Source organism: Porites lutea, chromosome 10 (assembly GCF_958299795.1).
Source record: "Porites lutea chromosome 10, jaPorLute2.1, whole genome shotgun sequence".
In the NCBI taxonomy this organism is placed as follows: domain Eukaryota; kingdom Metazoa; phylum Cnidaria; class Anthozoa; order Scleractinia; family Poritidae; genus Porites; species Porites lutea.
The window spans coordinates 8693832-8719230 of NC_133210.1; the positions used below are offsets into that span (position 1 = coordinate 8693832).

A 25399-nucleotide genomic window follows, 5' to 3' on the forward strand; every position below is an offset into this window, starting at 1 on the left:
ATTTGACATTTTCCAAAAGTGACTGAGTAATAGCGACAAAGTTTGCAACAACAGTAAGTCTGTAAATAGTTTTGATTTTGCTACCGTTTGGCCGTCGTCGTTGCTGCGAAAGGTTCCTATTACGTTGTTTTCCCGGGACGGCAACTTCGTAAGGAAACGATCCGGGGTGTACTCCTATATTAAGGGCAGACTCGCACCCAGTCGTTATTTGTGTTTTAGGGGTGAAAGAGACGAGGGAAAAATTGTCGCCCCCTTCCCATAAGTCCCCGCGCGCCTCAACCTAGCCCCGGCACCCTCTCTTACCTATTTTCCTCACCCCCAAAGCACATAAATAGCTTCTAGGTACGAGTCTGTTTTAAGGGGGTGGGGTTTATTGTCGGGAAAATTAGAATTACTGGGCGTGGCTCAATCTTTATTTGACCCCTAAAAGATACAACTCTGAAACAAAAGCAAGATAAATTGTTATCATATTAATTTGAATAGAGAAGATGTCATTGAATGCTTTCTTCTGCGTTAAGTTTCTTTTTTCTTTTCGTCTGTTTCGTTCTTTATTTCTTCACGCACAACCGTAAGCGAAACCATCATCCGAAGGTAACTGAAATGTGCGTTTCGTGCTGAAAACCTCAAGCTGAACCTGTATCCGCAATTTAGACTCCTTGACGAGACGACTAGTATCACCGCTCTTTTAATTACGGAACTATTTCCCCGGGGGAAATTAATAATAATAATAATAATAATAATAATAATAATAGTGATGATGATGATGATGATGGTGATGATAATAGTAATAATAATAATAAAGGTCTTTATTCAAGGTTTTAAACGTTAAAACTTACAAGTTCTATTATAAAATGAAGATAAAACTGTGTGAGTCTAAAAAATATTAATAAAAATAAATAAATACTAAATTACAATATATTTAAAATCAAATAGACAAATTAGCAATGACCAGGGCGATCTGAATTTCAATCAGATTTCCGACGGCTTGTTAGCCTGGGTACCAGAGGTTCTTTTTCTCTGGTGTCAGCTGGATGTTTCGGTGTCACTAGTAGGACTTAACCGCAACCGGAAAACGCGCATAAAATGTCTCTGGCACCCAGGGTAAAGATTGTATGCACTTCTTTCATTCTAGACTAGGAATGCCACGGATGTAGCATCACTCCCTTCATCGGACATAAACGCTTCTACTTCGGCTTCCATACTGACTCTGTAACCTTCTCTCTGGTAGGCTGAGAACATCGTCGGAGTAAACACTGATTGATCGTCAAATGCTGTGGGAAGGCTCCACAAATCGCCTGTGACAAACTACGACATGCGTCTCCATGGCAACATTCACAGCAACAAAACGTCAATCGATCAGCTTCCTCCGCGGATAACCCAAGGCCCATTTCCTCACAGACTCCTCTCGATGTCAACGCATCCACGTCTCGCATCGTATGGTTGTTACACCTTTATCAGGATGTCTGGGCTTTATGTAGAGTATTTCACCTTCAGCAACTCCCGTCTCCGTTGGTATTTTTGTCATAATAATGCACTTTGAACCTATATGCGTATTACAGGTGTAAAGTTGACCTTAATTAGTTTATACAGAGAGCGATTCAGTTTGAACTCGCTCTGTCGAAACAGTCTGTTTACCGCAGCTAATGATTTCCAATCGTTACAAGCTAATTTCTAGCTATATTAAACTTGCGACCCCAGATTTTAGCGCAATCATTCACTTATTCTACAAACGTTTCAAAACTGATAGGTGGATTTACGCGTACCCTGCGTAGCAGGTGCCGGTTATTAGGGAGTTTTAGCAACAACGATGGCGCCCGCAACGAGAACGTCAAAAAAGACGTGAAAATGCCTAATTTCACGTTTTACAGAAGACTTAAACCAGTAACGACGATATTTTCTTTCTTTTTCTAAACTTGAGTGCGGTCCCCAAGAAATCAACTCCAGGGAAATTTGCCTCCATTAGATATTTTCAGCGAATTTCAATAAACGCGACAAAGTTGAAAAAAACGCCAATTCATTCTAAAATTGACGTTTTCGCTGCCGTGGCCGTTGTCGATGCTAAGAGTCCCTATTTATTTAAAGGCCGCGCGACGGCAACACACGAAGGGGAGAGGAGGCCTCCTCTCTTTTTCTCCCCTCGCGCGTCCTCGAGATTTCTTCCTTCGCCCTAGAAAACAAACCGGCGCCTGCTACGCAGGCTAATGTAGGGGGGTCCGAACCAAAAGACCCTCACTGCACGGCGATATCACGTGCGTGAGAAGGAATCGGGTAATAGGAATAAATAAGAAAAAAAGTTACTAAGTAACAAAAAATAAATAGAGAGATTTCTTTCAAGAATGGAGTTTCTCTGTGGAGGAGAGTAGTGGAGGGGGGATTTTTTACTCCTTTCCTTTGTGGATTTAATTAACTTTTTGAGTGGTATAAATTAACGCAGATGACGTCATGCATCTCATTAAGATAGGATGATGTCATACTTTAAATTAATGCCAATGACGTCACGCATGCCATTAAGATAGGATGATGTCAGAATTTATTTTTAGCTGGCTGACGTCATGCATGTCATATAGATAGGATGATATCATAGTTTATTTGTAGCTGGCATGGAGCAAGTGACGTCAGAATTTCCTACAGTTGACGTCATCAAAAAATGTTGAGATCATAATCTATAAACAGAAAAGTGATTTTTATATAATTAGCTATTTGCTATAGTCTTATGATTAGATATTGTTTGCTATAGTCTTCTGATTGGATATTGTAGAAACTGCTATGTGTTCAAAATAAAAGCGGGCAAATTTTGAACGTGTTATCTTTGCAGATTATACTAAATGAAAAATCTTTAATCATTAAATTATTTTCACTAAAAATCGGCTATAAACAAAACCAAGACACGGAGGTTAACTGAACAATCTTTACTTCAAAAGAAGGGAAAAGGAGGTTAAGCGAATGCGCAATCGTTCTCATTTTTCAGGCAAAACATGAAAACGAGGTCGAAGCTCAGCGAAGCGAAAAACTGCCTATCAAGCAAAAATGTCAATCTTTGTTTACTTGACTTGGTTTACTTACTTGGGTATGAAAATTCTATAGAAAACAACAGGTGGTTCTAAAGTAAACCCTAACCGTTTTGGTTCTTAAATCAACTCCATTCTTGTTCCTAACGAGTGGAAAGCCTATTTATAAAAATAGGAATAAAAGGTTCGGATCGCCTAGCAACACATGTCTTTTTGTTTAGCGCTAAAAATCGGACAAATAAACAAAACACATACACACATACACAGAGTGGAGCTGAAAACTCTCTATTTCAATTTTGACTCACCATTACGAAAGCGTTTTCTCCGTTCTATCTATCAGCGCTTGAGGAGCTTATGGTCGCCGTTAGTCAGTTAATTATGCGGGTTAACAAACCCAAAGTTGAATACAAATTAGTTCATCTCTACAGCTAGACCCAAGGGAGCACCTTGACTTATTATTGTAAAAGCACAAACAATTAATAACTTAACAAGGATCAATTTAAACACGCGACGAATAAATTGACAAGACACGAGATACAGTTTTAAAAACTTTATTGAAAACCAGTGACAAAAAGAGTCAAATAAACAGCGATTTGGAAGGGATGGAAATTAGACCTCCTCTTCGTTCTCCTCTTTAGAAGGTGAATAAAAATTGGTTTCCATCGTCTTGGCGTTTTTGTGTGTAATTAATCCACAATCGTGACACCGAAGGAAGCCCTCTTTGATGAATTTTCTCTCCTCGGGGATCTGGTGATCGCATATAGGACAAATCTTGTAGTTATCGTGCAAAAAGCATTTAGGACATTTCATGATCAATGTGGAGTACACATTAGAGTTTTCGCAATGTTCACAGGGACTTTTAGAGTGAAAGGTGGTGGACGTTTCAGGGCTACTACTTTCTGTTTCCTCACTATCGTTTTCAGTGTCGTTGTCGCTCTCTTGGGTGCCTTCAGTTTCAACGCCATTCTCAGAAGCCACTTCCTCCTCCTCCTCCTCCTGATTTTCAATATCCGATGAACTCTCCTCATTATTACTCTCATTATCGGAAGTATTTTCTACATTTCGGTAGCCTTTTTCCTTTTCTATTAAATCACTTAACAACTTTTTGTTCTTGATTAAACCTTTATCGATTCCTAACTCTGCAAGTCCACCTAGAAACGTATTCAGCGCACGAGGCTTGGTAACCTCATTGTTATGAGGGAGTAACACATACTCAACTAGCTCGGCGATGTTTGTGACGGGAATTATACGTTTATTTCGAAGTAATTGTCCGCGGGGAGTCCAGAATAAAAGATCTTTGGAAGTGGCCATACTATGCAGCAATTCAGAAGCACGCTTTACCGAAACCGCTTGGGAAAGATGACTCAAAACATCTTTTATTCTTGGTTCTTCATCCTCGCTTTCATCACTAGAACTTTCGTTTCCTTCATCCTCGCTCTCGTGCTCTTTATCAACCAAGTCTATCTTTCTCTTCATCGCGATAGGTACAGGTTGAAGGTAGGCTTCAACTGAGTAACTTATAGTTTCGTTTCCTCTTTTATAGCATCAAAAATCCTAAGCTTGTAACAGCAGGTAGCAATAGGTCTTGAATAAAACCATCACCCTCTTGTACAAGGATTCGCTTCTTTGTTTTGTAAGGGACATTTGTTTCTGCTAGGTTTACTAGAGCATCCTTATATGGCAACAAGTTCCGCTTATTTTCTTCGGGGATAAGAATGTATTCCTTAAGTATATTGTATAAGACTTGGACTAATGCATGTAGTTGTTGTGGACTGGCTGTCCGTAAAAGAGACTGTCGCTGCTGAGCTGGACAATTAGCTAAGAGTTGAAGAAAACCACGATTCTTCTTGACAACTCGAGACATTGCGACAAACTGAACTTATCATTGTAGTTTGCAGTCTTTTATTGACTGTCGTGGAGAAAAACAATGGAAATGTGGTGGCGGTGGAGGGAAAACAATAGAAATGTGGTAGCGGTGGTGGCGGTGGAGGGAAAACAATAGAAATGTGGTAGCGGTGGTGGTGGTGGTAGAGGGGAAACAATAGAAATGTGGTGGCGGTGGTGGTGGTGGAGGGAAAACAATAAAAATGTGGTGGCGGTGGTGGTGGTGGGGGTGGTGGAGGGAAAGCAATAGAAATGTGGTGGTGGCGGTGATAGAGGAACACAATAGGAAAGTGGTGGTGGTGGATTGAAAACTATTGAATTTTATAGCCTTCAAAACTATATCAATGCGCATTATGCTAGCATTTTCTCAGTCAACATTCTGCTCCTGAGGAGCTGACATGAGTTGGTTCTGTTCCGTTTGCGAAAAATCATTTAGCAACAATGTTGGTCTCACACCATTTCAAACAGTTCCGTTTTCAAAGAAATGTCAGCGGTTTCGATTCGAGCATCCTTTTACCTCCATGATTGCCGGAATGACTGGCTCAGGAAAACCGCCTGGGTTCGATCTCTATTGCAACAAGCTTCAGAGACAATTTACCCTCTCCCGGAGAGGATTGTTTGGTGTTATTCACAATGGCAGCCTGCGTATACAGAAATGCTAGTTGCCATGCCACACATTGAATTCGTCAAGGGAATTCCCACGGCTTTGGAGCAGGATTCCTATTTTGATGTGAGCAAACGGAATTTGATCGTGTTTGATGATCAAATGATTGACGCCAGTAAAGACAAGCGAATTGTGAACCTCTTTACTCGTGGTTCTCATCATCGCAATCTAAGCGTGATTTATATCGTGCAGAATCTATTTCACCAGGGGAAAGGTAGTCGCAGCATAAGCCTAAACAGCCATTATTTGGTGTTATTCAAGAACCCACGAGACAAATTGCAAATCTTGACTCTTGCCAAGCAAATGTATCCCGGGCAAACTGACTTCTTTTAAATCAGTACGAGGGGGCTGTAAAAAGACCTTTTGGTTATCTGCTGATTGATCTGAAAACTACTACCCAAGATAATTGTCGACTGCGAACAAACGTCCTGCCCAGTGAAGAAGGTTTTAACCAAGCAGGGTTTCAAGAAAATATTCCTCAAGAGCTTTTAAAATATCTAAAGCAGCAAAATCTTTCACCTGTCCCACTTCTTCCAGCTATGCAAGAAATACAGGGTAACATGGATTACTTGCTTTCTCGAAACGATCTTCGGGACGATGAAAAAGCTAAGAGATACTCTCAGTTGCAAAACAGATACCTGGCTTTTAAAGAACAATTAAATACAAGAACCCGTAAGGAAGAAAGCACTGTTCCAGACTTAACATCAAGCACACATGATTCTTCGACAGCAACGGCAGCATTCTCCACTCCCATTAACCCCTTCAACGTAACACCTAAATTAACACAAGCGGCTATCTTACAAAAACTTGAAAACGAAAGCTCCACCCCACCTGCTTTCCTGACCCCTCCTCCCACAGTAGAAACCCCATCACAAGGCCCGAAGCGCAAAAGGCGTCGGATTCAATTTGTAAATTATTTGGATGATTATAATGCTCATGGCAAACAGAGGAAACGAACTCAGCATAAGAAATTTCGAGTCAGACCTTACAAGTACTCCATGGGCGAAGAAGATGATTAATTTCCATCTCTTCCAAATCGCTGTTTGTTTGACTCTTTTTGTCACTGGTTTTCAATAAAGTTTTTAAAACTGTATCTCGTGTCTTGTCAATTTATTTGTCGCGTGTTTAAATTGATCCTTGTTAAGTTATTAATTGCTTGTGCTTTTACAATAATAAGTCAAGGTGCTCCTTTGGGTCTAGCTGTAGAGATGAACTAATTTGTATTCAACTTTGGGCTTGTTAGCCCGTATAATTAACTGACTAACGGCGACCATAAGCTCCTCAAGCGCTGAGATTTCAATAGTTAGTCGTTTCCTCGAGATAGAACGGAGAAAACGCTTTCGTAATGGTGAGTCAAAATTGAAATAGAGAGTTTTCAGCTCCACTCTGTGTATGTGTGTATGTGTTTTGTTTATATATCCGATTTTTAGCGCTAAACAAGAAGACATGTGTTGCTAGGCGATCCGAACCTCTTATTCCTATTTTTTATAAATAGGCTTTCCACTCGTTAGGAACAAGAATGGAGTTGATTTAAGAACCAAAACAGTTAGGGTTTACTTTAGAACCACCTGTTGTTTTCTATAGAATTTTCATACCCTGTGTAATACTTTCTACAGAGTCAAGTAAACAAAGATTGACATTTTTGCTTGATAGGCAGTTTTTCGCTTCGCTGAGCTTCGACCTCGTTTTCATGTTTTGCCTGAAAAATGAGAACGATTGCGCATTCGCTTAACCTCCTTTTCCCTTCTTTTGAAGTAAAGATTGTTCAGTTAACCTCCGTGTCTTGGTTTTGTTTATAGCCGATTTTTAGTGAAAATAATTTAATGATTAAAGATTTTTCATTTAGTATAATCTGCAAAGATAACACGTTCAAAATTTGCCCGCTTTTATTTTGAACACATAGCAGTTTCTACAATATCCAATCAGAAGACTATAGCAAACAATATCTAATCATAAGACTATAGCAAATAGCTAATTATATAAAAATCACTTTTCTGTTTATAGATTATGATCTCAACATTTTTTGATGACGTCAACTGTAGGAAATTCTGACGTCACTTGCTCCTTGCCAGCTACAAATAAACTATGACATCATCCTATCTATATGACATGCATGACGTCAGCCAGCTAAAAATAAACAATGACATCATCCTATCTTAATAGCATGCGTAACGTCATCGGCATTAATTTAAAGTATGACATCATCCTATCTTAATGAGATGCATGACGTCATCTGCGTTAATTTATACCACTCAAAAAGTTAATTAAATCCACAAAGAAAAGGAGTAAAACATTCCTCCTCCACTACTGAGGAGCGTTCACTTGCTAGATTGTATTGGGTGTTCCAACCTCTCCCCAGGCCTTGTTTCCTTCCCTTCTCTCTCCGTCTCCTATTTTCTAAGGTAAAAGCCATGGGAGCGAGGTTCTTAGATGTTCTTGTCAGAGAGTCACTTTCAAAAATTGTACAACCTAAGAAACTGACCTGTAACTTCTAGGCTGCCGGATCCAACACTTGTTTCCACGACGTTATCCCGTATATCCTCTGCAATGTCCAGTCCATCCATCCCTGAAAATGAACAACCGAGCTTTTTTCTGGCCAAATCTAAACCTGTCAAAAGAGAGCTTCCACAGTCTTCGTCTAATATGGTACGACCTCCATCCACCGACACAGTTTTACTCAGTCTTAACTTCAAGAGTGGAAGGATACCCAAGTTTGGGAGCTGGAGGCCTGGGACCTTGGTTGACAATTTTCATTGCGTTGCGAATAAAGTTGACGTAATAGACATTGACAGTCAACCACCTTTTCAAAGAAATTCATGCTAATTCCACGTGTTATGGAGGACGTACTGACAAGCAACGACAATTGAAAAAGGACTCTTAATCTTCTTCAATAGAAACAACCGTCACTAATTTTCTGGGCCAAGTTCTTCGAAGGCCGATTAGTGCTAATCCGGGGTTAATTTTTAATCCGCGCTTCTTCAAACGATGGATAGCGCTATCCACCGGATAAATCACTATCCAGTGGATAAGTATAGGGAAACTGATTGCGTTATCCACTAGATAGAGATTTATAACCAGTGGATAGCTTTATCCACGTTTTGAACAACTGGGACCAGCACTTTAGCACTTCGCACAAAGGAAAAATAGCGCCGCTATTTTTTCTTCGCCCCTTCCCATGAGACCCCGCGCGCGCCTTAACCTAACCCCCAATCTTCTCTCATCCCCAAAACACATAAATAGCGTTGGGTACGAGTCTGAGAAATAACTATGACAAAGGAAGGTTTGTTTTTATTGTTGTTGTTGTTGTTGTTTTTTTAAATGACCCTGAGGCACCATGGCTTAAACTGATGGACAAACAAAGGAGTACCGCGACGTTAATGACTTATCAAGTCATGCAGTCATTCATTCGTCAAATCATTTACATGATTACTAATTTGAAATGAGAAATGCCAAAGTATAAACCAAGTCTAGTGCGGAACAATGTTATTTTAATAATACTGATAGTGTTACATGTTTTTCAGCCAGTCTATATCTAATAAGCATTTTGCAAAGTATTAAAACAATAGTTAAATATGTAATCCCTAGATTCTTATTTAAACCTCTCCGTTTATAATTTAAACTACTGACAGTAATAAATACAATCGCTTACGAAAAATTCGCCTTGCACTAAAAACAACTTCGGTGAAATCCAACATAACGGTTGATCTTCAGCTATCTTCTCAGTTAGTGGCTAACTTTTAAGGCTCGTCATTCAGTTAAAACCTTAATCACGGTTCATAGCTTTACGTTAATAGCTCTATACTTCTTTGATCGCATACGCTGATTGCTGGAAATCCTACTCAGTCCAGCTTTTTTTTTCTGTGTGAAAGATTAGTCTATACTAGCCTAGTAAAAATCTTAACACGCTATAAGGGAGATTAACATTCCTGGATGATGGGCTCCTGATTAGATCTGGAGGGCCTTACTGTTACACCTTTTTTTTTTTTAATGCTTAAAGCTCTTTTTATGTTTGTTTTAATTCTTTCAGTATTTTCTTAGCTTAGTATGTAAGTCAATAAGTATACATTTACTGTTTATACTCGTTCCGTCTTAAACTGTCCGATTATTGGGGATGCTCCTTCTTCTCCATATTAATCAGAACTAGCTTCAGGTGGCATGTTGTAATACGGATGATATTCATTGTGTTTGTTTACATTCAAATATGGTGCATCCCTTTCCATTATCGCCTCCAGTTTTTCGATCAAACGGTAGAAACTGGGACGAATGTAAGGGTCTTCATTCCAACAGTCAGTAATCAGCTCATATCTGTTATGAATGGAGAAAAAAAAGAACCATTCAATGCTTACTAGAGCTCCAGTCAATTATTAGGCAGTGTCAAAAGACCTCTTTATAGCTTGTACGTTTTGGTTTGCCAAAAGAGGTCCCAGGGGAATTTGACCGTTAGACATGACCTGTATTGGGAAAACAAAACATTCAGGCGAAAGAGGTCTATTGGAATGAAGGAAATTTTTTTAGCCGGATATATAGGCTTCTTAGCTTCATGAGTTTACAGGAAGGCTCCACAGTGAGGCCCAATCCTTTTTATACAGCATTTTTGAAAGAATAGATACCTCTTTCGTATACATTCCTTTCCTGCCTGCCCTGAAAAATGGTACGACTTCTTCACTTTTCAAGCCATTAAGCCCTTAACATTAAGCATACAATACAGGTACATCTGTTGAACATATCTTTTGATGTAAATTACCGAAGTTAGAAAATTTCCTACCATTTCAAACATTTTAGCTCGTGAAATTCCTACCTTTCCATATACATGTGGCCTAAAAAGGTACTCCTTTGGGTGAAGCTTCAACGTAAAGCCCATTAAAATGGGCTCTTGGAACGTTTGGGTTATCACGTGATTCCCCATTCCTTCATTCAGCCATTATTATGTAAAGCTCTGCCCAGCGGTCCAACCCCTTATCCTTTTGAGTATCATTTTTGACAGAAAAGAACTTTAACTTTATCCCTTTTAATTGCTGAAAAATGCACTTCTTTTTAAATATGAACAAATAACAAACTAGAAAATTTTCTCGACTTTTTTACAGCCAAAAAATCTTATCTGGTCCTCTTATGTCATTTTACAGACCGAAATGTTGATTTCCCTACCCTTTCATATACTTAGACTAGCAAAATTCCTACACCAGAAGACTGAGAGTAGTACCCCTTTTGGGGGGTGCCTCCCCAGTACAGGGAGTACTCCCCCCGACCCCAGGAAAGAGATCAACTTATCACTACTAATGATGCCTTTAGTGACCATAAAGCTAATGGAGGGTTTCCTTGTTCAAAGAGTGAGGATCCCATCAAAAGTTTTCCATTGCCGTCCGTCTGGTCATTCAGTTTAATATGATCAAAGAAGGCGTTAAAATATTTGACGAATTCGTATGCTGCACCGTTCGGTGTGAAATGTAACAGAGCAGACGCACAGAAAAATCGAATCTTTTTGTTAAATCTAAGACCACTCTAATCAAGAAACGTACACGTCATCGGAGCACATGTCAGGCCTTTCCATGCGATAACCAGTACCGAGCAGTCGATACAACTCTGAGTTGGTCAGCGTGGGGTATGGTACGCCTCCTGACGATTGCGAGAAAGAATACAAATGATTACATATCAGCAACTGAATACATGCAATTTTCCGTTAGATACATTTCTATTAAAGATGCCTTAGTCGATTGTCAATTCTCCTCATATAAACTCTATAAGGCCATTTTGCAAAAATGGTTGATTGAATGGAGGTCTGATATACAGCCAATGCAGTTAAATGTGTAATGAAAGAAGACAGGGTGATTAACAATAAGGCTTCTCGAATCCAGTCATCAAATGCTCGCAAATTTTTAAATTTGACAGATTAAAATATGTATTGTCATGTACGGTTATCATCTAGTAGATGTACTTGTCTCACAGCACTTAATCAATTAAAACAGAGCCCAGATCAAACAAGAAAATTCCAACTTGCCGCAAATGAAACATTATATAACATTGTTTTCGCCCTTCCTGGTAGCAGTAACCTTGATAACAATCGTAACAGTTAAGCCACATCCCACCATGGCAAAACGGGGAAGATGGGTTAAGGCACGGTCCCCTTAATTCCCTTGGAGAGCTCAAAACTTTTCAGTGTAAAACCAGTATCCTGCTGGTCGTGCATGAGTTTTCAACATTTTGACATAATTTCTACGGTCGATAAGAGTCATAGACCATGAAAAATGTTTTTTTGATTTGTCAGTCACCTCAAATTTAACATGACAACTATAAACTACAAAATTACTGTCCACTCACCCAAGGTAGCCATTTCCCAAAGAACAACACCAAAAGACCAACTATGAGGAAAACCAAAGAGGTTATAAATATGTACAGATTCACGGCATTTAGATTGTCTACTGCCTACGGAGGAGCCCAAAAATGCGTGTACTCTTGAGTTTTGGATGTAATTGGAAAACTGTTAAGGACTGGAAGAATCCGTTTTTGGCAGCTATATATTTAGACAGAGATGCCTTCAATACAATGATTCCATATTTGGGCAAACAATTTTCCGTGCTTCTAATTGGACGACTAAAAACCCTAACATGGTTATAAAAAATAAGGGGATTTAGGCGCTTCAGAGTTATATGCTTCTGTAATTTTTGAAGGCAACTACAATTCTGAGAAGTGATTCAGTAGAAGAGTTTCAATAGTTCCCTTGTCAATGGAGCGGGAAAATTCATCACTCACACATCACTTTTGGTCGTGTAAACCCCTTGATAAAGTGATTCAGGGGCCATCCACTTTACAGGAAGTTTTCTGGACTTCGCTGAGCTGCTCACATCTTCATAGATTTGTCTCATCAACCCAAAGTCTGACACTTTGATCTGGTTGTCATGGCCAACAAGAACATTACGGGCAGCAAGGTCTCTGTGAACAAGATTGTTTTCGGCGAGATGATTCTAATAACGAATAAGCAACGAAAAAACGATTAAAATGATCTCAAAACATAATAACGGGGTACGCGGAACACTAAGTAGTTAAGTATAGATGAAAAAATACAAATGAAAAGTAAATATCGGCACTGATCTGATCCAAATATTTACGTTTAGATGCATAACGAAACGAATTTAGCCAAAACTGGGTCGACCAAAAAGAAATTTTTTTCCATATAAGCCATTTTAATGTACTCATATCTAGAAAAACAGCCAATATATTTATCTCGTCTATTTCATGTTTATAAAATATTGACTTTGAATTCTTCTTTCCAAGTTATACTTAGAATCAGAATCCCAGCAACATTATCCAGAAAACAAGATAATTACCATTCCTTTAGCTATTTGCCAGGCAAATGAAAACAGTTGTTTGGTAGAAAAGTTCTCCTCTACGTCACAAGGATCCTCGCCTGACTCCTCAAGGTTTTCTGTTGAAAGTGGCATCGCAGAAGCTTGAGTTTTTCCTGGTGATGTCGTTGGCCTGGTTAGAAGTTCTTTGTCAGTCACTTTGAATTCCTCATCCTAATTAAATTGATAAAAAACTATCAAATTTTTGGTTTAGCTTGAGACAGCACAGCTTTCAAGTAATTACTTTCCTTGTTAGTAAATAAGTAACTAACGGATAAAAGATAAAAATAACATACCGTAAAATTCCGAAAATAAGCCCTGGGGCTTATATTTTTCAAAGGCCCTTTTTGAGGGGCTTATTTTTGGAGGGGCTTATATTCGGAGGGGCTTATCCACGGAGGGAAATTTGCGTTTCAAAACGATTGGGCTAGCTTGTAGTAGGAAGAAAATTTACCATTTTTGCTTTGCTTTACTTCGTATTCGGGGGCAAATTCCAAGTACAAGCCCCCCGGGGTGCTTATATTTGGAGGGGCGATTTAACGGAGGGTTTTTTGCGTTACGATTTTGGGGGGCTTATATTTGGAGGGGCTTATACATGGAGGGGCTTATTTTCGGAATTCTACGGTAAATTGCTTGAGCCAGACAAGAGCCACAGAATATATAAGTATTATTTATTAAAAGTAACTTCAAAGTGACCAGTCGAGAGGTAGATACAATTTACTTTGGGTCAAGGGTACTGTTTTCAAGTCTAGGATGAATATCCATGCCCACAGTTTGATGTTTACCCAGAAAGCCTTGGCCACCTGCTGAACACTAAGCAGTTAAGTATAGATGAAAAAATACAAATGAAAAGTAAATATCGGCACTAATCTGATCCAAATATTTACGTTTAGATGCATAACGAAACGAATTTAGCCAAAACTGGGTCGACCAAAAAGAAATTTTTTTCCATATAAGCCATTTTAATGTACTCATATCTAGAAAAACAGCCAATATATTTATCCCATCTATTTCATGTTTATAAAATATTGACTTTTGAATTCTTCTTTCCAAGTTATACTCAGAATCAGAATCCCAGCAACATTATCCAGAAAACAAAGATGATTACCATTCCTTCAGCTATTTTCCAGGCAAGTGAAAACATTTGTTGGGAAAAGTTCTCCTCGTCGTCACAAGGATCCTCGTCTGACTCCCCTAGGTTTTCACTTGAAAGTGGCATTGCAGAAGCTTGACTTTTTCCTAGTGATGTCGTTGGCCTGGTTAGAAGTTCTTTGTCAGTCACTTTGAATTCCTTATCCTAATTAAATTGATAAAAAACGATCAAATTTTTGGTTTAACTTGAAGCAGCACAACTTTCAAGTAATTACTTTCCTTGTTAGTAAATAAGTAACTAACGGATAAAAAGATAAAAATAACATAATTTGCTTGAGCCAGACAAGAGCCACAGAATATATAAGTATTATCTATTAAAAGTAACTTCAAAGTGACCAGTCTAGAGGTAGATAAAATTGACTTTGGGTCTAGGGTACTGTTTTCAAGTCTAGGATGAAAATCCATGCCCACAGTTTGATGTTTACCCAGAAAGTCTCAGCCACCTGCTGATACACGTGATACTGATTGAAAACAACGAACACCATTTTACTAGACGATTCCTTATATCAGCCATCGTTCTGGAAGTCACAAGCCCGCAACTGAAAATAGCTCAAGACAATGAAAACAAGACGCTGAAACGTAAATCCAAGACAGCGCAGAAAAGGTACACCATCGACGAAACACATTAGTGGCACAGGAAAACCAAGATCATGTTGTGTCCTTCTAACGCGAAACGTAAGCAAAATAAGGCGCCCTAGAGGCAAATTCTTCTTTATTAGTGAATAAGTAATTATTATGGTGTTTTTGTTTTCGTCTTACATCTACTTCCGTGGAAGTCGATGGAACCACTTCAAGAACGGCATCTTTGTTGCTTTGTTGCGGAGACACTGCAATGTCTTCTTGGTCTTGGTGTATAGAATGTTGATCCTCCTTAACTTCATACTCATCAGCCAAACTTTTCTAAATTATTAAAGAAAATGGCGATGACATTTACATGTAGAAAAAATGTAACGCTATTGCAGGTTTTCACTGTCACGCTATTAAAAATAAAAATCAAACCCGTGTAATAGATAAAGTCTAGAATCTGAGAAATGAAAGAAGGCAAATATACAAAGGCCCTTGCCAAGACTCAGGTCGGTACAATTTTTCATGTGCGAGAAATTCGGAGAACTTTTTTACCTACATCTATAGAGCTTTATATGGAGACGCAATGTTGGTGCCCATCAGGATGGTCACTAACATGGCGGCCGGAAACCAACAGAAACATGTGTCAAGGAGTTGTGCTACTTAAGGGTGAATTCATCCCCTGAGGAACTCATTAACTTTGACATTAATACAATGACCATTCAGATAGCAAAATCCCCCCAACAGAGTCATTTTTTCAGCCCCCATGGCAGCTCTCTCATGCGCCATGTAAATAGCCTGCGAGCAAGCTCTCTGGGGTGCTCTGGCGGCTCGGCGGCAAAAGGAAGGAGATCTTGTAGCTACGTCTCTGGAAAATGAATAAGTCGATGCGAAATGCTGATTGGCGGAGATGACATTAGTAATGACGCCATTACCCTTGGCACGTGTTTTTTGTTTACAATCGCGCTCTTTTCCGCTTCGCGCTGATTGTTGGAAATCTGACAGCTCAGTCGACGGGGAGCCACAGGCGAATTGGAGGTAGAATTCAAATTCCAGAGACGTAGTTGCAAGCTCTCCTTCCTTTCCCCGCCCCGCCGCCAGAGCGCCCTGGAGAGCTTGATCGCAGGCTACCATGTAAATGCCGCGTCACGCAGTTAACCTAATTAAGTAAGCGCCGATTAAATCGACAACTTCGATAAAAATCGATTAAAGTCAATAATTCTCGATTACCAACAACTTTTTTCTATATCATGTTTTGTGGTATAAGAAACACTTCTGAAGGCAAAACCACAACGACAAACCAGTGAGGGTCAGCTGGATCTTTAGTAGGCCTGATCAGTAAAATATTCAATACCAAATTTAGTCTTGTGATAAGCCTACTTGATCCCCAAACCTCTCTCTGATTTTTCTAAACGTCTTTATAGTTAACTAATTCTTCCATAAAGAGGCGCTTCGCGGTTCCCAGATCATTAAATAAAGAGACAACTTTTGCGTATTCACCTGACTAGCGCAATCGATAAAAACCGATATCAGAAAATCAATTGTCAACACTATCGTTTTTAACTATTTTAACGATATTATCGATTGCCTCTCAGGTTCAAAACCTAATAATGCATTATTTTAAAGAAAATTATTTTAGCCACACGCAGATGTTTTCTGTTTTAAATGATGATTTTCTCTCACATTTTTATCATGTTTTATGGTCATGCTACTTCTCTTTCCATTTAATTGCGGAGTTCATTATCTACTTTGTTTTGCATATTTACAGAACGATTTAAATGATCCTTTCCAATATCCTTTTTGAGGAAACAATTTAAGGGTCTTGCTGAAAAACTGTGCACTGAACATTATCCTCACCACTTGAACTATATCTACATTGTAGGGTTCAACTTGAACAGTTTCCAGTGCAAGCAAGCCAAAACAGTTGTTTATAACTCTTTTTTATCCTGTCGATTGGCCGAAAATGTTTAGTAAGAATATTGAGTTAAATTTGTGAAATAAATAGAGTACCGAAGTGATGACGTCATAAAAATGAAATTTGTGAAATTATGGGATTTGTTAAGATACTCTGAAAGAACAACGTCCAAGACACCTACTCGCCAAAACTTAGCAATTCGGGGCAAATTGTCTCTGAGATATTAGCCCAGTCATGCTGTGACGACTCCATACAAATCCTTCTAAATTTGGCTTGGTTCATAAGATTAGGAACCAGGTAAGATTTAGAGGGATTTGTATGGAGTCATCGGAGTATAACTGGGTTAATATCTCAGAGACAATCTGCCCCAAATTGCTAATTTTTGGCGAGTAGGCGTCTTGGACGTTGTTCTTTCGGAATATCTTAACAAATCCCATAATTTCACAAATTTCATTTTCTATGACGTCACACTTCGGTACTCTATTTCGCTACAAATTTAACCGTCCAAAGCCACATAAATAATGTACTTATGTTCGGAAACAACGATCTTCGCCAAAGTTAACCTAATTAAGTAAGCGGCCGATTAAAATCGGAAACTTCGATAAAAATCGAGTAAAGTCGACAATTATCGATTAGCAACAACTTTTTCCCCTATTAATTTTTATCGATTTTCAATTTAATCAATCGCTCTTTATCGATTATTATTCATTCAAAATATTTCCCCGATTCTGATTGGCTAAAAGCACACATTTAATTCACCATAACCAGTTACCGATGACCAAATGTGGAAGAATTTTGTGTTTAGCGAGGAAATGACGTCAAAAATGCAGCGTTCTTGCGGGTTAATGCACCGTTAACCGAGAAGACTTGGGGACAAGGTTGAGTTGTTTTGGTTGTGAACTTGAAAAATGGCGGACATTTCACTCGTTTCAAGAGCAAGAACTAGGTAAAAAAAATAACTAAAAACATGGCAAGAACAGCAAGAAGACAACTCGAAGGGCGACATCTGCTGTTTGGAGAATATTTTCGGAGCTGAACCGACCCTAAACGTGCACTATCGAAGATAAACTTAACATCGATGGATCGATGGAGGTAAGCATGAGTTTCTTAGCAAGTTTACTGACCTGTGTGAAAATGAATAAATTCGATCAGGAATCTAAGGGATATGCGAAAACCCTTGCTAAGATTCAGGGCTGTGCAGTTTTTTTGTTTTCGAGGTATTCGGAGATATGTGTTACCCAAATTTATAGAGGTTTGTTTTGAGACGCCAGCCATGTTGGCGTCCCACTAAGGAACACAGATATGGCGACCGAAAACTAAAAGAAACATTGCCATAAAGCGAGTACTCATCTCAAGACAGCTCATAAACATTAAACTTAATACTTATTCAAAAAACAAGGACTGTTCAGATAAAAAAAAATCTAAAAAAAGATATGTCACTCTTTAACTTACAGTTACGTGACAGCTTTTGCTGCCCCATTATTGTCGCGTCACGCAATATATTAAAATATTCAAACGTATTCTGTCACAAAATGAAGAACCCTTTCGAACTGAAACTTTGTAGAAACACACGTGTTCAGCTGCTCTAATAGTTCACTAAATTGAAACTCAGAAGGATAAATAATTCTTTATTTTGAAGTATGATTACGTTACGTGCAAACCATTCAACAACAATCGGATGGGTAGATTAGATAGCTACAATAGGTCAACCAAAGCTATTGTAGCTCTATCTTCGATAGACCATTTAAGACAGAGCTAGTATGGAAAGTTAGACTACAGTTTATATACAAGCCTACATGATCTCTGGTCTCTCCCTGATCTTTCAGAACCTCTTTGTCAGCATAACATCTCTCGGTAGCTTGAAGTTCTTCGATCTAAACATCAAGCAAGTAACAAAAACCGTACTTTACGTCTGCATGGCTTCAAGCGATCCTACAGTAAAAAAGTTGTTATCTCCATACTAGATTACGGCCCCTAATTAAAGGCACACCAGGTTTTATGGACTAAGATTCGTAAGGAGGATTTTAATACCACCCCTATCATTGTTACACCCAAGGATAAAACACGTTTAAAATTATAATAATAATAATAATAATATAATTATTATTGTTAGTATTATCATTAAATGCTTTTATAATTTTGAAGTAACTGCAGTTGCTTAAATAAGTTGTACAAAATGTTCTGATAGTACCAAAATATATTCGTAATATTGCCTCCCTATATCTGTTTCTTGATAATTTCGTTATAAACTAATTGTATAATTGTTCATGTCCTTTATACCTTTTTTCTTCTGCGGCGTAGCCACGTCAGCAGGTCACCACTGGGAACGTATTCTATAACCAGGAACATGTTCTCCTGAAGCGTGCAGCATCCAACCATGGATACAACGTTCTTATGTGAACCCAACAGTTTCATCTGCTCAATCTCAAACGTGAACTCTTCTTTCTGTGCTTCAGATGGATTATCTAAAGATAATTGAATAAAATGACATTGATTTTATTATTGTTATTCTTCAGCATTATTCAGTGCAAAATGTTTCATTTGAAAAATATATTCGTCCATTTTTACCGCCTCCCACTCATCCTCTAATGCACAAGGGTATATACAGATGTATTCTACCGTGTAATAGAATATCGAGAAATATTCAGACATTAGGTAGGTCTCTGAGTATCGGGTGGTGGTGTGATGTGACCATGTGATTTCCCTCATTACCTAAACTGCTGTTCATAAAACGCGAAATAAATGAATAACAAACCAACAATAAAGTACAAAAAAATAAATACAGACCTGGTACAAGGTAGAGCAAAACCTTATCCTGTTTCACGTTTTTTTAGAGCCAATTTCACACATAAAGGGGTCAAAAATCATGCCCTTGGACCCCGCTCACACACTGGGTCTAGCCGTCAGCTTGGTGATGTCGTAGCTCAGTTTCATAATTTTAATTCCCTTTTCGTCGTTATCAAGCGACTTGCGGAGTAAACTGGACGACATGGATTACAAAAGGGGGAGCCAAAATCTCTTTATATGTATCCGATCCTTCAGAAGGAGTAGTAATGTTGAGTAGAGCTTGCATTTTTTTAGCTTCCCCGCAGACGTCCTTTGGGGTTCGTTCGAACTCCAAAGGACGTCTGCGGGGAGACTAGCTTTTTTTAAAACCGGACTTGCTTTAATTCTATCTGTAGGTTAGGCTTTGGCACATTATGCTACCATTATTTTGAGCATAATAACATGGCAAAAGCATGGGGCATTAAATGCCAGCATTTTAGCAAGATTTTTGTATCATTAAAAAGGAAAATTTTGTCTAAAGTGATGAAATTCACCGAAAAACAGCCAAACATATATATTTACAGAGGTTTCTAGCCAAAACTAGTGAGAGCCTGGGTCTAGTCAATGCCCGCATTCACACTGGTCAGTGGTTCAGCGTGTGCAGCCGCCATTTTGTTTGCTTGATATTCCAGTATGGATGGCTCAGACAAAAGAGTAACACATACATTCCAGTTACTGAAATTTTTGTGTCTATTATTGTGTATGTATTGATGGAACTTTCGAGCATTTTAGCAGGGCCAAAAGAGCATAAGTTAGTAAACATTTTGAGCATTAAGCATTAAACATTAGCATAATAGCAAAAAATAAAAGAATAATGTGCCAAAGGCTACTGTGGTTCAATTTATAGTTTCTTTTGTTTTTGGGAAACGTAAATTTGTAAGAGATGCATTTGTTTAGGGCTTTTCGGCTTAAACCTACTTTTTTGGAACTTAACAGGTTTTGTTAATTTTTTTTTCACACTTGAATGGTGAAATAGAAACTACAAATTACTTAAAACACAAAACACAAAGCATACAAGCAAATTTCAAATTTCGATATACGCTATTTAGATTATTAGTTGTTTAGACATCTGTGTTACATGCAAATTTTCATAAATCATAAACTTACATGTAAACATAAAGTGAGACGCATATGCGGAACACCCCTTCTATGGCTTACAAATGGCAAAATATATCTTCCCTTTCCTTAAATGTGTAGTTAGTTTGTTCCTCCTGTTGGCTATTTCTTTTTTACCTGATTAAGCGCCTTAATCTTGACTTAGAAGATTTGTTTAGAAGGATTAGAAGGATGGGTATTATTCAATTTACACTTAAAGATAAAGAATTTAGCTGCCAGAATCAGATGATTGAGAAATTTAACCTACTTTGAAAATTTTAAGTAACGGAGTGCTTCTTAACGTCGATAATATAAACTTTATATCTTACAAAGATCGTAACGTCGATAATACCAACTATTTATCTTACACAAGCAATCCCTTTAGGTGGTGTAATTTGTTTTAATATCACGTCGAAACAGAGGTTTACTTCAACGAGCTCAAAAGGTCATGGTTTGTGATTTGTGATTGGTGGATTTTGATCCGTTTTGATTGTTTCTGTGTTTCAAGGTTCGTTGCTTGTGATGTAGTTATGATTGACGGCAGCGAAAAACGTAATTGTGAAGGCGGCTTTTAAACTTCAGAGTTCGCTTGTTTTTGAAAAGGGCAGTTAAAATCCAAAAGGGTTCTTAGTATGAAGAGGACTGCAGTTGCAAAATCAAAGACTTTGGCTATGTCTCCCCTTTATGGAAATAACATTGTTTCTTACCATGTAAAACTTTGACAGCCACCACCTGTGCTGCCTCCGCATTGTTTAACACCTCCGCCTCATCACTCTTTCTAAATGTTGCTTTGTGAACAACACCAAACTCCCCTCTCCCCAGCTCCTCCTCAAACTGTATTTGCTCAGGTAGAATTTCCCACTTGTCAGGAGGAGTAGGCTCTAGTTGTGAATAAGATGACCTAGAAAAAGGAAAAAATTGATGCAGGATTATTACGCTGAGCACAACATTAATTAACAATTAGTATTCACCAAATTAGTGGATAGCAATTTTCGCGCGGTTTGATTGGCTCCCGTAACTCGGAATATCCTCGGATATTCAATGTTTTGGAATGGGATTCAAAATGGCTTCTCGTTTCGCGACAGTTTCGAAAGATGAAATTTTGGCGGTAAATGAAGCAGGTGCACCAACAAATACCAAGAAAGAGGCCAAATTTGGCTTGTCGGTGTTTTCTGGTCGGTAGAAAAAAAAAATTTCTTACTGAGTAAAAAATAAAATGATCCCCGAAACGATGTCAATTGAAACGTAAACAAACTCTTAACTAAGTGACGTCTTTTATCTACAAAAAGTTGCTTTTTGATTTTTATCCAACTGATTTGGTAAATACTAAATCAACTATCGCCCTCAGGGTCGGTTCATAACGCTAGATATATACCTCAACGGTTCGAGTCTCGGCATGTACCCCACCACCATTAGTATTTTTCAAATCAGTGAATAGCAATTTTCGCTCGTTTTGATTGGCTCCCGTAACTCGGAATATCCTTGGCTATTCACTGTTTTGCAACAAGAGCCAAGATGGCGTCTCGTTTCGAGACATTTTCGGAAGACGAAATTTGAGCGATAAATGAAGCATTCGTACAAACAAATACCAAGACAGCGACGAATTTTGGCTTGTCGGTGTTTATAAATAATTACTGGTAGGTAGAAAATTATTTTCATACTGAATTTGCAACAAAATAGTAAAATGCACTCGACAAAATCACCGAAATGTTTGTAAATTGTAAACAAAGTTCCTATAAGTGACGTTTTTACTTTACATAAGGTTACTTTCAGTTTTTCATTTTTGTCCAACTGATTTGGTAAATACTAAAACAACTATCCCCATCAGGGTCGGTGAACAGTGCTAGATATATACCTCGACGCTTCGCGTCTCGGTATATATAGCTACCACTATTCACCTCCCCTTCGGGAGATAGTTGTTTACCATTCACTTCCCCTTTCGGGGGATAGTTGTATACTATTCCACGAGTGCGCGTTGGATATAGATGGTAGATATTGCCAACGAGGCGCGTAGCGCTGAGTTGGCTATTATTATCTCATATCCAACAAGCGCGAGTGGAATAATTGTTTTATTAAAAACGCCCACACAATATGGAGAATTCTTCCCGACTTTATTTGTAAAAACAACCGATTTCACTCGTACAGTTATCAGTCCAGAACTTTTCCACTTTTGTGAAATATGCGACACAATAGCGTGATGTCATAGCATGGCGGGTTAGAAATATCCTCGAGCGGATTCGAATTGGCGTGGAAATCTGTTGTGTTTCGCGTTTTTCCAGCAGTCTTTGCTCGCCTTTTCGTAACAAAACAACGAAGAAGAAACGGTAGAAAGACTTGTGCATAAGGTGATGAACAATGGATTAGAAATGTTAGCGAAAGTGAGATTTTTCTTTTGATGTACGTGTCTATTATCATCTTCACTTTGGAATATCTCTCGTGAAAAAAATTTTCAGGTCTTAGAAAAATCCACTGGACATTCTCGAGATATTCTAGGTCTTCTAGCTTTTTTATGTGAAACGTGCAGATGGGTCGCACTTCTGGTAGACGGGCCGCCGGATTTTTTTGCGAAGCAATCATCTGTAGCAAAATAACCGCCTTCTGCGTGCAGAGAACCACGAAGGTAGAGGCTACATGTCCTATATTTTGGACGTATCAAGCATTGTTTTACGGTTTTATCCACTTGTCAACCGAATAAGCACTATACTACAGGTCGATATGAGTTTCTGGTTACTGACCTTTTCACATGTTATTCTGGAGTAATTGAAAGTCACTGCAGAGTGAACTAAGGCATCGGGCGGCAGGCCTGTACGACTTTTCCCTCGAGTGAAAATACCATTTGCTCAATTTTTTACTTTCAAGCAGGTAAATTATGCTGTTGTGGATTCTTGAATTTGACATTTTAAAATATTTTTTCCTGCTGCTTTACATTCAGAGGTCATGAAAATGAGTTTCGCGCGTATTGATTTCCTATGGTCTTCGCATCTGACAGGATTTGACCGGGATTTGACCTCTGATGCAAAGTTTTAGCATTCTCTTTTTAAGAGCTATTGCTTTTTACTACGACTAAATAATCTCTAAACTAGAAATACGTGTATCGCAGAATCTCGCGAAGCTAGAGGGAGGCCCATAAAATGTCAGGGATGGGAAGGCGGGAGAAAAATAGAGTAAATTGTGTAACTGGGGAGGGATAACCTGGGACCAAGCACCGCAGTGGGGGAAAAGGCAAAAAAAAGACGGGGTCATGAATATCCACCACTAGCCAACGACACTGAGGTGAATAATTGTTTTAGTATAGAAAACAATGAGATAATTGAGCGCAAAAATGATGATTTTTAACTCATTTACTATTTCCAAAGGTTAAAATTTTGGCGCGCAATGACCGAACGGCCGTCGCGTTTTTTTTGCCGATTAGCTCTTGCGGGGAAATTTCTTCAAAACAAGTTGTGAATTCTACCTTATCAATCCTTTAAATGGGTCATCCTAAAATGAATTGACCCATTTTTAAAATTGAATGAAGAACACTTTACTTTTCACCTACAGTACAAACATTCTGGTGCGTTTGCTAACCGTAAATATGAAGAAATTTCTTACCCCAAAAATCAGAAAAATGTGCGAGCCCGTTCTAGTAACTCTATTGAAAATGCGACCCCATTATAGTCAATCCAGTCGTGAAAAAAAAAATACCTTGCACAGCCAAAAACTAACAGTAGCTTTGAGTGCACTTTTGCTTTTGTCCTACGATGTGTCAGAAATCAACATTCGTTACTTCAAATGAGACTTTCGTTAAAAAACAAAATCAATATTTTTATCTGATGGTGACACAATTCAACAATCCAATTATGATGAACAAAATTATTTCCCAAATAATGACCGGGAAAGCGCCATTAAAAAAAAACATAATAAACGGTCGTTAACTTGCCTAGTCCCTAAGCGTCATTATTTCGCGCGGCCAAAGCGTTTCGGGTCACGTGGTCCAAGCGAAAATGTGAGGCCGTTCCCCATCCGTTTGCTTCGGATACGTCACCGAAGTGAATTGACCGAGAGGGACTGGGAAAACGCCGTACAGGGACTAGGCAAGTCGTTAACAACAAACCTTTGGTGCGACAGTCAAATCACTCTCAAGCCAAACTCCTCCTTTTACAAGACTGGAAGCAGGGTTTCAAAAATCTCTACGGGTTGTATGTAGGACGTTTTTTTATAACTGCCTTCTACCCTGGCCCCCTACCCTATCGTTTCTTTTTTGTCCTTGGTTCAGCTTTCGCGTGGTTACTTTACGAAACAGAAAAGAAAAACACACGGAAAAATCCGCCAGCTACGTAGGCTGGAATAACGTATGAGCACGCTGTACGATGTAATTAGCAGAGCTCCACAAACCTTTTCTTTCTTTTTCTGTAGCACCAGACGAAAATAGCGAACAACAACAGCAAAATAGCGGAGGTGACACCAAGTGAAATGTAAATAACGTTGTTATTTTCTGGTACAGATGCGGGCGTCGTGTTTTCTATGACTGCAAATAAAATATATATATATATTATATCTGACTGGATTTGATAAAACGTGGCTAAAGAAATTTAAAGTGCATTTTAACAATTTGACATCTTACTGGAATGGAAAGCAGTTAAAAGTCACTAGCTGAGGCTAAACACTGACAGAATTATTGCTGGTTATAGACGGTAAAGTTCTCTCGCAGAAGAAGTAACACGATTTTGCGATGAAATAAACAACATTTGAAACGTCCAGAAATTGTTATCTTTTAGTCAGTCAAATCGTGAGGCCCATGGCTCAGTGTCGGCAGAAAACAGATCAAGAATGCACAATCTTTGAGTACAGAATAGGCTTTCAAAGACAAAATCACCTAAACTAAACACTCACGAAGCGTTTTTATGCTTGGCACAAAGTATTCCGGTAACACGAGCTCAACCGCACGTACCTGAGATTAGTCTGTCAACAC

General features: G+C 38.6%; 2 protein-coding genes and 1 pseudogene across 2 annotated transcripts in view; all 3 read right to left on the reverse strand.

Annotated features, from left to right (window-relative positions):
* Positions 1-1128: 1128 nt before the first annotated feature.
* Positions 1129-9251, reverse strand: LOC140949460 (uncharacterized; annotated as a pseudogene).
* LOC140949462 (tyrosine-protein kinase receptor Tie-1-like) lies at positions 9032-14533 on the reverse strand. Its single transcript, XM_073398620.1, has 7 exons — positions 14474-14533; positions 14050-14193; positions 12879-13043; positions 12304-12515; positions 11872-11912; positions 11073-11169; positions 9032-9861 (listed from the first exon to the last, which is right to left on the reverse strand). Exons 1-7 carry the CDS (start codon positions 14531-14533, stop codon positions 9687-9689), a joined length of 894 nt encoding a protein of 297 aa, XP_073254721.1. The 3' UTR covers positions 9032-9686.
* Positions 14534-14711: 178 nt separating this feature from the next.
* LOC140949463 (uncharacterized) overlaps positions 14712-25399 on the reverse strand; it is a 32192-nt gene continuing 21504 nt past the window's right edge. Inside the window, exons 5-9 of the mRNA XM_073398621.1 lie at positions 24823-24955; positions 21156-21349; positions 18808-18992; positions 18324-18401; positions 14712-14948 (exon numbers count right to left, since the gene is read on the reverse strand). Coding sequence (XP_073254722.1) covers positions 14712-14948; positions 18324-18401; positions 18808-18992; positions 21156-21349; positions 24823-24955 — 827 coding nt within the window. The remainder of the gene's footprint in view (positions 14949-18323; positions 18402-18807; positions 18993-21155; positions 21350-24822; positions 24956-25399) is intronic.